Source organism: Antedon bifida, chromosome 11 (assembly GCF_963402885.1).
Source record: "Antedon bifida chromosome 11, ecAntBifi1.1, whole genome shotgun sequence".
In the NCBI taxonomy this organism is placed as follows: Eukaryota; Metazoa; Echinodermata; class Crinoidea; order Comatulida; family Antedonidae; genus Antedon; species Antedon bifida.
The window spans coordinates 19,210,564-19,224,973 of record NC_136236.1 but is presented as its reverse complement, the minus strand read 5'-3'; the positions used below and the strand labels follow the sequence as shown (position 1 = coordinate 19,224,973).

General features: G+C 33.8%; 1 protein-coding gene across 1 annotated transcript in view; it reads right to left on the bottom strand.

Annotated features, from left to right (window-relative positions):
- Window positions 1-3,856: 3,856 nt before the first annotated feature.
- Window positions 3,857-14,410, bottom strand: part of LOC144856527 (armadillo repeat-containing protein 10-like) — a 29,326-nt gene continuing 18,772 nt past the window's right edge. The window contains exons 3-6 of the mRNA XM_078714542.1: window positions 9,628-9,812; window positions 7,024-7,161; window positions 6,457-6,714; window positions 3,857-5,609 (exon numbers count right to left, since the gene is read on the bottom strand). Of these exons, the coding sequence (XP_078570668.1) occupies window positions 5,157-5,609; window positions 6,457-6,714; window positions 7,024-7,161; window positions 9,628-9,812 (1,034 nt within the window). The 3' untranslated portion in view covers window positions 3,857-5,156. The remainder of the gene's footprint in view (window positions 5,610-6,456; window positions 6,715-7,023; window positions 7,162-9,627; window positions 9,813-14,410) is intronic.

The window sequence follows — 14,410 nt, the reverse complement described above, 5'->3', positions numbered from 1 at the left end:
AGCCTTGGGGTCGTTTCCACCACATCATCACCAGATGCATTGCTAGTGCCTTCTCAATATGTGTGGTGAAAAGGGGGACGTATAATTCTGTGAACCCCAAACACAGTTGGTCGCATACCTTTAACTCTATTCCACCGACCAGCGTGGGAATCGAACCCACGAGATACGTGTTGTTAACACGACGCAGTCGCCTGAGCTAACTGGTCATTTTGGTTTTAACAAGGTTAATATGATATTTATGACGTAATGATGAATTACGTAATACACGTATAAATAGACTATTTTCAACTGTTCGATCGTGTACTACTTTATGGAGTAACGGGTAATGCTATATAATGATATTGTTTTTGAAAGTGAGATATTTTGAGGGTTTTAAATGTCAGGCCTAAACAAGTGGACCTTTTTAAAATCAGAAACAAAGTTTCATAGCATTATTTTTCATTGATTCATCATTCATTTCATATAAATAGACTATTATCAGCTCTTCAGTCATGTACTGATTTGTTGCGTAACGGGTAATGCTCAGGTTTGAGTGCTGTCAGCATTGGGTTCGAACCTCTACGGATATTTTTTATTTTATTTATTTATTTATTTTAATTGAAAATAAATATTGTTTTTGAAAGTGAGATATTTTGAGGGTTGTAAATCTCAGGCCTAAACAAGTGGACTTTTTAAAAAATCAGAAACAAGGTTGCATGGCATTATTTTTCATTAAATAGACTGCCATAAAGCCTCGAAAAGAAGCCCATGTGCTCCTTCATTTTTAGTACTCATGGGTGGGCTTCTTTTCCACCTTGAGTTCTTTTCGAGAGCTGCTGGGTTCCCGCCCGGAAAGTGTTTTATTTACATGATTTGAACAATCTTCTAATGTAAAGATTAACAGCATCAAAATTTAACAGTGTGGCGTGTTGACCGCGAATGACTAACATAATATCTTCCCCATAATACACGTGCACAAACTGTTTAAAATGAGATATATTATATAATATTAGTGATTTTATTTCTATTTTATATCCCTGTATATACTCCGCTCGTGCCAAATTGGGTTCATTGAGCTCAGTGTATTAGATACGAATGAGATACTGTATTCAAATTTAGTGACTTTATTTCTATTTTATATCACTGTGCTCCTCTTGTGCCAAATTGGGTCCACTTGAGCACAGTGTATTAACATACGAAATATATTTAAATTAGTGAATTATTTCTATTCTATATCACTGTGCTCCACCGGTGCCAAATTTGATCCACTGGACCAGTTACCGTAGTACTATTGATTAACAAAATCAAAATTCAACAGTGTGGCGTGTTGACCGCGAAATACTAACAATACCATCTTTCCCACTACACCTGCACAAACACATTTGAATAACAACGCACGGCATACCAAACTGTTTATATAACATTTTAGTGATTTTATTTTCTATTTTCTATCCCTGTGCTCCGCTCGTGCCAAATTGGGTCCATTATGAGCTCAGTGTATTAGATACAAGGTTATGTAGTTCCAAAGTTCTTGGCAAATTGTGAATCCTTGGGCTAGCAGAATTTTGAGGAACCATTTTATTGCCTTTTTTAATTTTACTAGACCATGGTTTCCTGATAGAAAATAATGATGGCCATATTGGTTTTTAATGATAGTAGGGAGCTTTCGCATCAGGATGGTAATTAACAGAGCATGATGATTATTTTGAGTCATCCCATCCTGACATCCTGTCCGCAGACACTGTAAGCAAAGTGAATGCACAGTCTATACATACTATATATACATTTGCTTTGTATATTTTTTCAAAATGACACCATAAACTTTTCTCCATGTATTGGACCGATCATTAAATAGGCCAATTATAGTCCCGATGAGAACTGGGCTTATACACATGCGCAGATTATTATTTTGTAAATTACCTTAAAGTCATTAATATTTTGATATTATGATAAACACGATCATATACATTTCTAGTATTTCTTACACTTTATCTCGAAAAGAAGACCATACTATGTTGAAAAGAAGCCAACAGGGCTTGATTTCGATATGGTTTCTTTTTTAGATTACTTTTGCAACTCAAAGAGGGCTTCTTTTTGAGATGGGCTTCTTTTAAAAAAGAACTTTGATGGTATCTTCGGACCTCGTAGTTGTACTGTACTTGCAAATACTTGCGATTGCATACCGAGATAATTTGCATATTAGTCTACAGGTTGTTGGTCCTATATATAATTTCAACAAGAACAATGGTATGAGTAAGACGGTTGTATTAGATGCAATTACATGGTGTGTATAATGAATGTGAACGATAAATACACTTGACTGGGCTGCTGACTACTGTTTTTTATTTGGTGTTGTGTAAAAGTCAGTATTTTTGTAGGATCGTCATTCTATTTTGTAATGACGTTTCATATCCAGGTTTAGTTGGTAATCTACAAGTGATTGACAGCCACTGATTTTGTAAAGATTGTCATTACTAATCACATAGCGCCAGCAGTATAATTTCCATCTATATCTTCGTCTGAGGGCATGTCTTCATGGCCTAGTGGGCAGACTCTTTGAAAGCCATTCACTAACATTCTCCTCAGAAAGGTATTGCATGTTGTGCTAAGTTTGGACATTTCATTTCCTGTTGCCCTCCAAGCATGGCAACCATAGGTAAGTCTACTCCTAAACAGACCATTAATGGATGGATGGATCTTTCTATTTGTAAGCAGTGCTCTTTTTTCTGCAAAAGTACACATAGCTGAATTGGTTCTGTATTTTACTTCTTGGGTGATGGTAGTCCATACACCAAGCTATTTGTTTTATGTTACTAATATGTACATTGTCAATTTTTATGATGCATTCTGGGTATTCTTCAGCCTTCTCTTTCCGGTTCCATATAATGGTTTCTGTTTTGAGAACATATTGAGAACAAATTCCAGACAAACTTCATTCAAGATGTTGCAGTTCTTCATCTTGTGACCAGGAGCCACAGCAAAGTCATCAGCATATCCACTTTCGAAGTTGTCATAGATGCCACTTGCCGGTGCTTTAGATCTTTGAGCATGATTTGTAGCTTTAATAGGAACTTGATAGTGATTACAATCTTTCATCTTTACAGTGTTGTTTGAACATAATAAATATATATAACACCGGACAGTGTTTCAAATTGATCATTAGGATCACCATCAGCAAGGTATGCCTTTGTTGAACTATACAGTGACTGTATTATGTCAATCATAGTAGTAGGCTGGTTCGGATGGAACCTGTTACTAATGCTTAAAAAGTGAAGTTTGTGGTCAAACCGATAAAGCATGTGTAGAGTTTGAGGTTTGATCGATAAGCAATTTCTTGAATTTGCTTGATGACATATATAGCATCGTTACAACCTCTGTTGTACCTGAATCCAAATTATGTGCGTAGAAGTTGACTTTCATAAAAGGTGGAGAAGCGTGAAAGAATGATGATCATAAGTATCTTTGATATCTACTATATTTTGATGGATCAAGTTGACTGCCCTTTTTCTTCCAGATAGTTGTTAATTTAGACAGTCCCCACTGACTTGGTACTGTTTTATAGTTCTCCAAACCTTCTGAAACAATCCATGCACATGATCTACAAATATTGGATTCTTTATAGCAACTTTTAACATCTAGGGAGTAACATCTAGGGCAGCTTTGTTTCCTTTCAGATGCACAATTGCGTCATTGATTTCTATTTTGAATGGAGCCTCATCATCTATCTGTATATTCTCTTTGCATTTTTGCCTAGTGCCAATATGTATTGTATTATACTTTTTGCTATTACATAATAAAGAAAAATTATGATTATTTTATATATTGTTTAATATTTACATTCATAGGCAAACATTGAATTGAATAACATAATATTGCACTTTCATTACATTAATTTCACTTGCATTTGATGCAAAAGAAAAATAAGTAAACATTAATAAAATATGGTAAATACTATTTTTCCCACCACAAGTTAAACAATAAATTAAAATATTTAATTTGTTCTCAGACTTTGTAAGATATATAAAAAAAATTGAGAAAATTATTATTTTTAATGGAAATTAATAACGTGAACCTGCTACATTTTTTTAACTTAAAAAACAGGATTTTTTTTTTTTTTTTGGAAAATAGGATTTTTTTTAATCCCTAAAGAGCGACATCTACTACAATGAAAAGAATAGGAACAATTTATGTTTAACAATTTATGTCAAATTTAAACTGACAGATTAGTGCTAAGTGAAAGCTAGGAAAAAGCCCCAGTAGTGTTACCTGTAAATTGAATGAAAAAAGGAGAGAACTTAAGTACATGTCAATTGGCTTAAGTACATGTCAATTGGCGTATTCAGGTTTTCTTTTGGAAATTGATATTTTTTTAGTATTTAGTTAACAGAATATTCTGAACTATATTCATACGAATTACTTAAAGTAGTACTTGTATACAAATGACAGAAGAAACCAGGAAATGCCACACCTTAACAATGAGTCAGATATCAAAAAGCTAAAATGCACTGTACAAAATGTTTGTCAATTTCAAAATGTCCAAAAAATATGGTATAGTCACTCACAAATCTGTTCACAATATTTTCATGCAAATCTTTCGCTAAACAAATTTTCTTGGTAAATGTTTACACTGAACATTATTGTTACTGCAGTAATCTTTATAATTATCATGCATATATAATGATTATCATCCATCATCAAACCAGATATATTTCATGCAAATCTCTTATTTAACATGCAAAACATAAAGATGGACATATTACAGCAACAAAATGTTCTACAGCCTTTCAAATTTTCATATATATTTACAATAGAATACATTTTTTTACAAAACAAGACAACTACTTGTTGGACAAACATTCATTATGATCAGAACTTATTAAATGAAACTTTTAACCACAAAAACCAAATGTAAAATTCAAATTAAAATAAATTCAATAATTATTATAATAAAATTAAATTGGTACAAGTAAGTAAGTATTGATTTTTTTAGTCAATGTTTGTGAAGAAGTTAGTTCAACTGGAGTAAACTATGGTACAAAAAAACTCATTATGCATGCATATGAACATAGACTTTTTGTTAGCTCAACCAAAGAAGCTCATGGTAAAAAAAACGCAAGCCAGATTAGTTTGACAAAAAAAGGTTTAGTTAAAAAGTAAAACCTGACATCCAAACAATTTCAATACAAATTATCCCACAATATATTGGCTTGTTGTTGTATGTCTTCATGTTCATACAATTTCAGCATCATAACATAACATCTTAGACTCAGTGATGAGTTGCCATGAACCATGTCGTACAATGTGTTATCTGGAATCAAATCTAAACTCTGCAATGAGACAGCTGGCTTCACCAATGTACTTTGATCAACGACTTCAACTTCCTCCTCTTCTTGTATCATTGACAATGGTTTGTGTCGCAGACTACGGACTTGATTATCAACCTGATTGCTATTACATTCTTCCTCAACATATGTTGATGGCTGCTGTTTGTTCTTCCGTGAACATTTCCATTCTTCTACTCTCTCTTTGATTTGCACATCTTTAGTTACATTAGCAAACAAAGCCAGAACACGTAGTGCATGATCATCCTCTACAGGAGGTTGAAGATAATTAAGCAATGCAGCTGGTGGCTATCAAAATAAAAACAAAACATCAGCATTTATAAAACCAATGTTTATCAGACCATGCACCTTTGAATCGCAATATGCGGTGCGGTCTAAGAAAAAAAACAGAACATATTGAAAGAGAAGAAAAAGAAGACATGAATAACTAAACTAAAAACTATTTACAAGCAATAATGCAATACTATAAATCGATATTTGTTCTACACATTTCATGTAGTTGAGACCCAACCAAATTAATTTATTATGAAAATTGGGAATAAAATTGGTGAGAGCACACTGTACCCTTTATAAATATTAAATTCATATGTCATACTTTCTCCTATTCTAACTTTACCTTTAAATCATCATAGAGAGAGCTAATAAGCCTCCAAATTACACATACAGATTTTAAAGGTCATCCTGACAAACACTATGAAGGCTAGATGTGTAGTTTTGCCTACATTTGATCGGCAACATAATAGAGTGAAGATGTGATCTTCACATCACGAAAATGGAAATGGCTTAAATTTTGCGGTCCGCATCGAAGTGTCTTAAGGGTTGATTCATGGAAAATGGAAGAAATTATGTAAACAAAGAAAAATAAAAGTTTCTTTCGGATCTGGGCACTTTCCAATTAATTCTGTGTGTTTATATTGACATGCTTGGTTAGACAACTTCGTTGACCATTTGACTAAAACATCGTACAATATTGCCTTGACTTTATTACGGTTCAAATTTGTCTGCCGGAATGGCGTCCATGGATTACAAACGTCTCGCGCAGTTATCTATCTTGCGGTGCTATACAATCTTTGCTGTAACTACCTGTAGATTTATACAATCCAAAACAACTACTAATAATTATTAATTTGCTAACCTCAGCTTTTAGCAGAGACTCAACCATAGCATCATCACATGAAAGGTTTACAAGGACCTTTAGTGTCTGTAGGTTCACTCTACTTTTCAGGTCATCAAGGCTTAACATATCAAATAAATACTGGATGGATTGATGGAAATACACACTGCAAGGGTTGATTAAAGATAGATTGGTAAGAGCCTGAAGTGAGGCGAAATGACAAGATTCAGCTTTCTCATCCTGTGACACCATTAAAGTGCATAAATCTGGAATGCATTCCTACAACAAATTAATTAAAAACATATACAGTATATAAGATAAGAAAGATATTAATACCATAAAAATCTTTTTTAGTCTTTCAGATAATTATTTAAAATTCCAGATTCCATTTTGAATTGGATTTTAAAGTCATGTCAGATAGGCTGAGCTCAGATTTTAGATACTGAGCAGATCTGGCCTTTGGTTAGAACCATTCATTATAATTCATTCATAATTTTGTCTGTGAACAAATCAATCAACAATACATACTGCAGTAAAATGTATGTTTAGTTTAGTTCCATTCATACGAACACAATCAACCAATCTTACCTGCAAAATCATGTTATTCTCAGAATTGACTGAAAGATTAGAGATGGCAAGAGAAGCAGATATGCGTAGTGGCAATGAGAAGGAAGATTGTAGAAAGTTTACAATCAGTTCAAGTCCATTTAACTCTCTAAGTAAATCCTATATTAGAAAATAAACTTTGCATCAGCGTTATCTTATTATTTTTTTAAGAAACATTAGTGAACTGAAAATTGACAGCAAAACAATGGTTATTTTCTACCAGACAAATTTAGTGTCATATGTTTTTGTACTGTAATTTTGGAACAGAAAAATTGCCCAAATGTATCACACCACTGTCTTTGATTATATCAATGAAAAATGAAAATTCATAAAATCATCAACATGATCAACAACATGACACATCCATTACATTGTTGTAACCTTTACGATTTTAACTTTTTTAAAGATAAACTTTTTGTCATTTTTTATTCAGTTTATGTATTTTTCTTTAATCGAATTGCTGTCAACCAACAGTACAGATTCAAGTACTTGGTCATCTTGTAAAACGAGTGTCCAAGTATTATTTTAAACAAGTTCCACATTTTGTGGACAGATTGATGATGTTTCAAAAAATTGCCTTTCAGGTAAATTCTTACTTTTATTATTGAAGCAGACGGAAATTTTGAAGATATACCTCAAATGAAATTTTGTATTGATTGTATGGTACACTATAATTAGTAAGCATGGATCAACGATCTTATTACAGAGTTCATATAAATGTCATGTGACCAACAAATGTTGCACTCCATATTTGGAACATGGTAGAGAGCAAAGATCTGATTCTTTTTTTCGATTTTCTGTCTGCATCCCTTTCTGTAATCAATTAGAGTTACAGTATATTTAGAAGTTGCCTTGTTTATTGGGGTTCACCTGTGACACATCACGCCTCACTACTTCATTTTGTGGTTAAATCTTTATTCGCTGTCGAGTATGTACAGTAATGCCACGGTAATCAAATTCACACAGCCAGGATACAAAAAGAAAACAAACACTAGACATGAAACTCGTCACTTTGACAAGTTAGTTATCCGCACAACGACAAACGCCACGTGCACGTCATACGTTGGAATATTGCACACAGATAAAGATTATGGCATTATGACAAGAACTGAAGAATATGATATGCTGTCAATTTGTGTCATATAGTATATACATGCAAACAGTATAATCTGTATACATATTACATACAGTGTAGAATAGGTGAAATTACGGGACCCGCCATTTATTCCAATTTTTAACATGGCGACGGTATCAAAATGAAACACTTAGATAGCAATTTCAGAAGGAAATTATCTCAGGAACAACATATTAACGTGTAGAAGAAATTTGAATACGTAAAATATAGATGCGCACCCTTTTAAATGTGATGAACTATTACGCAAAATATGAAAATACGACTTTTTTTATTCAACTGGCCATATGATGACGTCACAACATCCGATTGGCAAAATGTTTACATGAATTCGTATCTACAATCCAATAGCTTCCAGAAAACGTTTTAATCGTGATTATCACATTTTATTCTTACGAGCTATTACAGATTAAAATTTACTGTAAAGATGAAATTAATGACCCACGTAATTAAAATTTTTAGGCATGATGACGTCATAAAAATTAAAATATTTTTATCTCATGCTAAAGAAAGTTGATTGACCTACACAATATATAAATGTAGGAGAAAAAGGAATACAGATAAGCGTGATGCGCTCCATTGAATGTGATGAGCAATAACGAAAGAGACAAAAATCCTATATTTTACATTCGTGTGGCCATACGATGACGTCACAATGTTTTTTTAGCCTTATTGATGCATGATCCGATATCTACAACTCATCAACTTCTAGATTTTGTAATAAAAATAAACGGTTAACGGTTTACTTTAGAAACTATGACTGTTTAAAAAAAAGACATAATTTTGACGATTTTTTAAGCTTTTTCATAAAAAACGCGCACAAATTGTCTAATTCAACGTGTTCGTATGGTGTTATTTAAACTGAAAAAGGTCTAAATTGTTTTCAAAATTACTAGGAAAGGCTTGAAAAATATAATTCAAGAGAAAAAAATATGTTTTTAACGCTACGTGCGCACCGCGCGCGTAAAAAATTGCGCGCCCGTGGGAATTTTTGACATGCTCAAAATGACAAGAAACGCGTAAAAAGTTGATTAGAAATTAATTTTGCGCATTTTGAAATTTTAAATGCGCGTGCACGCGTAACTTCTTGTGAAACATGCCATTTTAAATCCGTAGAAAGTTTGCCCCTGATATGACTTAAATTTTGTCAAAGTGTCAATACTAAATGACTTTTGGTTTTTAATCTATGATCAATCATTGAAATTCATAAAATTGCGCGTAAGTCACGTTGCGCAACTATGACGTCATTCAAAAATAGGAGGTGCACAACTTCACATAAATGCCCATATGTTGTCAAAGTTATGAAATGTTATGTTTACACATTTTAGAGAAACACGACTCACAAAAAGGAAGGAAGGAAAGAAGAATAATACAGAAAAAAAATATTGATCTCATACAATAACAAGGAGTTATCCGCTTGGTATACCAAGCGGATAACTAAAAAAACAGTGTACCTGATTATGCTTAAAAGCACAGGCATTTGCTATTGTTGTCACAACTTTTTGAAGTACATCTTCATCTGAATTTGTCTTCAGAAATTCAATTAGAGTTGAAATCTGTTGCCTATCTAGGACACCATTCACAGCCGGTAATGTAATTTCCTGGCTTGCTTTTGCCTTCTTGGATTCATTTGGTATTCCTGAAAAGATATACTTAATTATTTACTTCTACAGTATTTAATTGTCCAGTTTAAATACAAATTTGTAAATTGTACAATTAAAGACCCCTGGATGCTGTTCTCACAGCATCATAAACTATATACAGTAACAGTATACTATGAACAAAAAGAATTATCATAATATTTCTTAAAATAGTGACATAATTTCAACAAAAGCACTGATTTAACATGAGTTACAGAAACATAAAGTTTTTATTTTATTGTTTTTGCTTATAGTTTTCTAAAGTACAGACAGTATTTTTAGTTGATATTTACGAAAGTTTAATTAATCTTGTGAACAAATTGTTTCTTAATTAAACTCTTACGTTTCTGATGTTTTTATTTTCGTGCTATAGCAAATATTATTTACCGCATACCCACAAACTTTAGAAAAACGGTCTGTCTGGCTTTTTATAGCAGAATTTTGCAAATTTTTGTATTTGGCTATTTTAAGAGAAATCCATGTTTTTCCGTTGTGATTTCTATTAAATATAAGGTATTTGATTTATGTACTGAGCTTTAAGCTATTTAAACAATATTAAAATACTTTCATATTTATTTATAAATTTAGGATATTATAAGTAAGGGGTTACCGAGCTTTGGTTTTAATTAATATTGAAAATACTTTGGGATGTTTTAGTATTTTGATTCAAATAAAAAAAAAAGGAAATTTGAAATTAGCAAATGCAAATAAGCTCAGCTAATGGGTCAGCGTTGACTCTGCGATTGTGCGCTTCTTGTGTAGTTTTACTTTTTAGTCAAAATCAGTGATCCATGAAAGTTTGACCAAGGAATCTGGCGAACCAAATTACATCAAGCGATGCACATAAATCAATAGCATAAATCAAATTACACAAAAATTGCAATGAATTGATGTGTAGAAATTAATTTCTTGCTAACTTTAATTTACATTCTAACAGTAAAATAAATATAAGGTTTTATATATTTTTATTATTAGTTTTATAAGATGATATTGTTTGCGTTTGAAATCGGTCACATCTGATTTTGGTCGCGATAAAATCAACTCAGCTGCTAGAACAATACTTTTGATATCGGTCACGTTTGAAGTCGGTCGCATTTTATTGTGGTCGCGCTATTTTGTATGGAGCTGGATGCATGTGCGCAGGATATACATTAAATTATACGACCAAATTATTTGACCTTTGACCTGAAATAGATTGACCTATGACACAAATAGTATGACCTCGTTCAATCAGCGATGAGTTGCCCGCATCCATTCATTATAAATAATCTAAAAAAATTGATTTAAATGCATCATTGTTATTGTATTACTGTACTTTAATATTTTGCTATACTCAGTATTATACTACTACACAATCTAGACCCTGTATCAAATTACATTGAATGGTCACCAATAATAGGATACTCAATACTAATTTGGAAAATGCAAACATTTCTTTAAATTCTAAGGTTTTCATAAAAAATGCAATGTAAACGTATGATTTATAGGGCTATAATTACGTTATAAACGGCATGGACCGGGATGACGATACATGGGTTGGGGCAAGTAGGGTCAAGTCAATTCAGAAAAATACCACTTGCCCCGGTCCATGCCGTCTAGCTATTATTTCACGCCATTTTAAAACCTTACTACAATTTAACGTTTTTATAAAAAATGCAATATAACCGGATGAAATATAGGGCTATAATTACGTTATAAACGGCATGGACCGGGATGACGATACATGGGTTGGGGCGAGTAGGGTCCAGTCATTTCAGAAAAATACCTCTTACCCCGGTCCATACCGTCTAGCTGTCATTTTACGCCATTTTAAAACGTTACTACAATTTAAGGTTTTCATAAAAAATGCACTGTAAACGTATGATTTATAGGGCTATAATTACGTTATAAACGGCATGGACCGGGATGACGATACATGGGTTGGGGCAAGTAGGGTCAAGTCAATTCAGAAAAATACCACTTGCCCCGGTCCATGCCGTCTAGCTATTATTTTACGCCATTTTAAAACGTTACTACAATTTAACGTTTTTTTTATAAAAAATGCAATATAACCGAATGATTTATAGGGCTATAATTACGTTATAAACGGCATGGACCGGGATGACGATACATGGGTTGAGGCTAGTAGGGTCCAGTCGTTTCAGAAAAATACCACTTGCCCCGGTCCATGCCGTCTAGCTGTCATTTAACGCCATTTTAAAACGTTACTACAATTTAAGGTTTTCATAAAAAATGCAATGTAAACGTATGATATATAGGGCTATAATTACGTTATAAATGGCATGGACCGGGATGACGATACATGGGTTGAGGCGAGTAGGGTCCAGTCATTTCAGAAAAATAGAATTTGCCCCGGTCCATGCCGTCTAGCTGTCATTTTACGCCATTTTAAAACGTTACTACAATTTAAGGTTTTCATAAAAAATGCAATGTAAACGTATGATTTATAGGGCTATAATTACATTATAAACGGCATGGACCGGGATGACGATACATGGGTTGGGGCAAGTAGGGTCAAGTCAATTCAGAAAAATACCACTTGCCCCGGTCCATGCCGTCTAGCTATTATTTTACGCCATTTTAAAACGTTACTACAATTTAACGTTTTTTTAAATAAAAAATGCAATATAACCGAATGATTTATAGGGCTATAATTACGTTATAAACGGCATGGACCGGGATGACGATACATGGGTTGGGGCAAGTAGGGTCCAGTCAATTTAACGTTTTTTTTAATAAAAAATGCAATATAACCGAATGATTTATAGGGCTATAATTACGTTATAAACGGCATGGACCGGGATGACGATACATGGGTTGGGGCAAGTAGGGCCCAGTCAATTCAGAAAAATACCACTTGCCCCGGTCCATGCCGTCTAGCTATAATTTTACGCCATTTTAAAACGTTACTACAATTTAACGTTTTTTTTTATAAAAAATGCAATATAACCGAATGATTTATAGGGCTATAATTACGTTATAAACGGCATGGACCGGGATGACGATACATGGGTTGGGGCTAGTAGGGTCCAGTCGTTTCAGAAAAATACCACTTGCCCCGGTCCATGCCGTCTAGCTGCCATTTTACGCCATTTTAAAACGTTACCACAATTTAAGTTTTTTTTATAAAAAATGCAATATAACCGTATGATTTATAGGGCTATAATTACGTTATAAACGGCATGGACCGGGATGACGATACATGGATTGGGGCGAGTAGGATCTAGTCATTTCAGAAAAATACCACTTGCCCCGGTCCATGCCGTCTAGCTGCCATTTTACGCCATTTTAAAACGTTACCACAATTTAAGTTTTTTTTAATAAAAAATGCAATATAACCGTATGATTTATAGGGCTATAATTACGTTATAAACGGCATGGACCGGGATGACGATACATGGGTTAGGGCTAGTAGGGTCCTGTCGTTTCAGAAAAATACCACTTGCCCCGGTCCATGCCGTCTAGCTGCCATTTTACGCCATTTTAAAACGTTACTACAATTTAAGTTTTTTTTAAATGAAAAATGTAATATAACCGGATGATATATAGGGCTATAATTACGTTATAAACGGCATGGACCGGGATGACGATACATGGGTTGGGGCGAGTAGGGTCCAGTCAATTCAGAAAAATACCTCTTACCCCGGTCCATGCCGTCTAGCTGTCATTTTACGCCATTTTAAAACGTTACTACAATTTAACGTTTTTAAAAATAAAAAATGCAATATAAACGGATGATATATAAGGCTATAATTACGTTATAAACGGCATAGACCGGGATGACGATACATGGGTTGGGGCGAGTAGGGTCCAGTCAATTCAGAAAAATACCTCTTACCCCGGTCCATGCCGTCTAGCTGTCATTTTACGCCATTTTAAAACGTTACTACAATTTAACGTTTTTAAAAATAAAAAATGCAATATAAACGCATGATATAATAGGGCTATAATTACGTTATAAACGGCATGGACCGGGATGACGATACATGGGTTGGGGCAAGTAGGGTCCAGTCATTTTATAAAAAGACCACTTGCCCCGGTCCATACCGTCTAGCTGTCATTTTACGCCATTTTAAAACGTTACTACAATTTAACTTAAAAAAAAAAAATGCAATATAAACGCATGATTTATAGGGCTATAATTACATTATAAACGACATGGACCGGGATGACGATACGTGAGTAAAATGACTGGACACTACTTGCCCCAATCAATGTATCGTCATCCCGGTACATGCCGTTTATAACGTAATTATAGCCCTATAAATCATGCGTTTATATTGCATTTTTTATTTGAAAAAAACGTAAATTGTAGTAACGTTTTAAAATGGCGTAAAATGGAAGCTAGACGGCATGGACCGGGACAAGTGGTATGTTTCTGTAATGACTGGACCCTACTCGCCCCAACCCATGTATCGTCATCCCTTTCCATGCCGTTTATAACGTAATTATAGCCCTATACATCATCCTGTTTTATTGCATTTTTTATTTAAAAACACGTTAAATTGTAGTAACGTTTTAAAATGGCGTAAAATGACAGTTAGACGGCATGGACCGGGGCAAGTGGTATTTTTCTGAAACGACTGGACCCTACTAG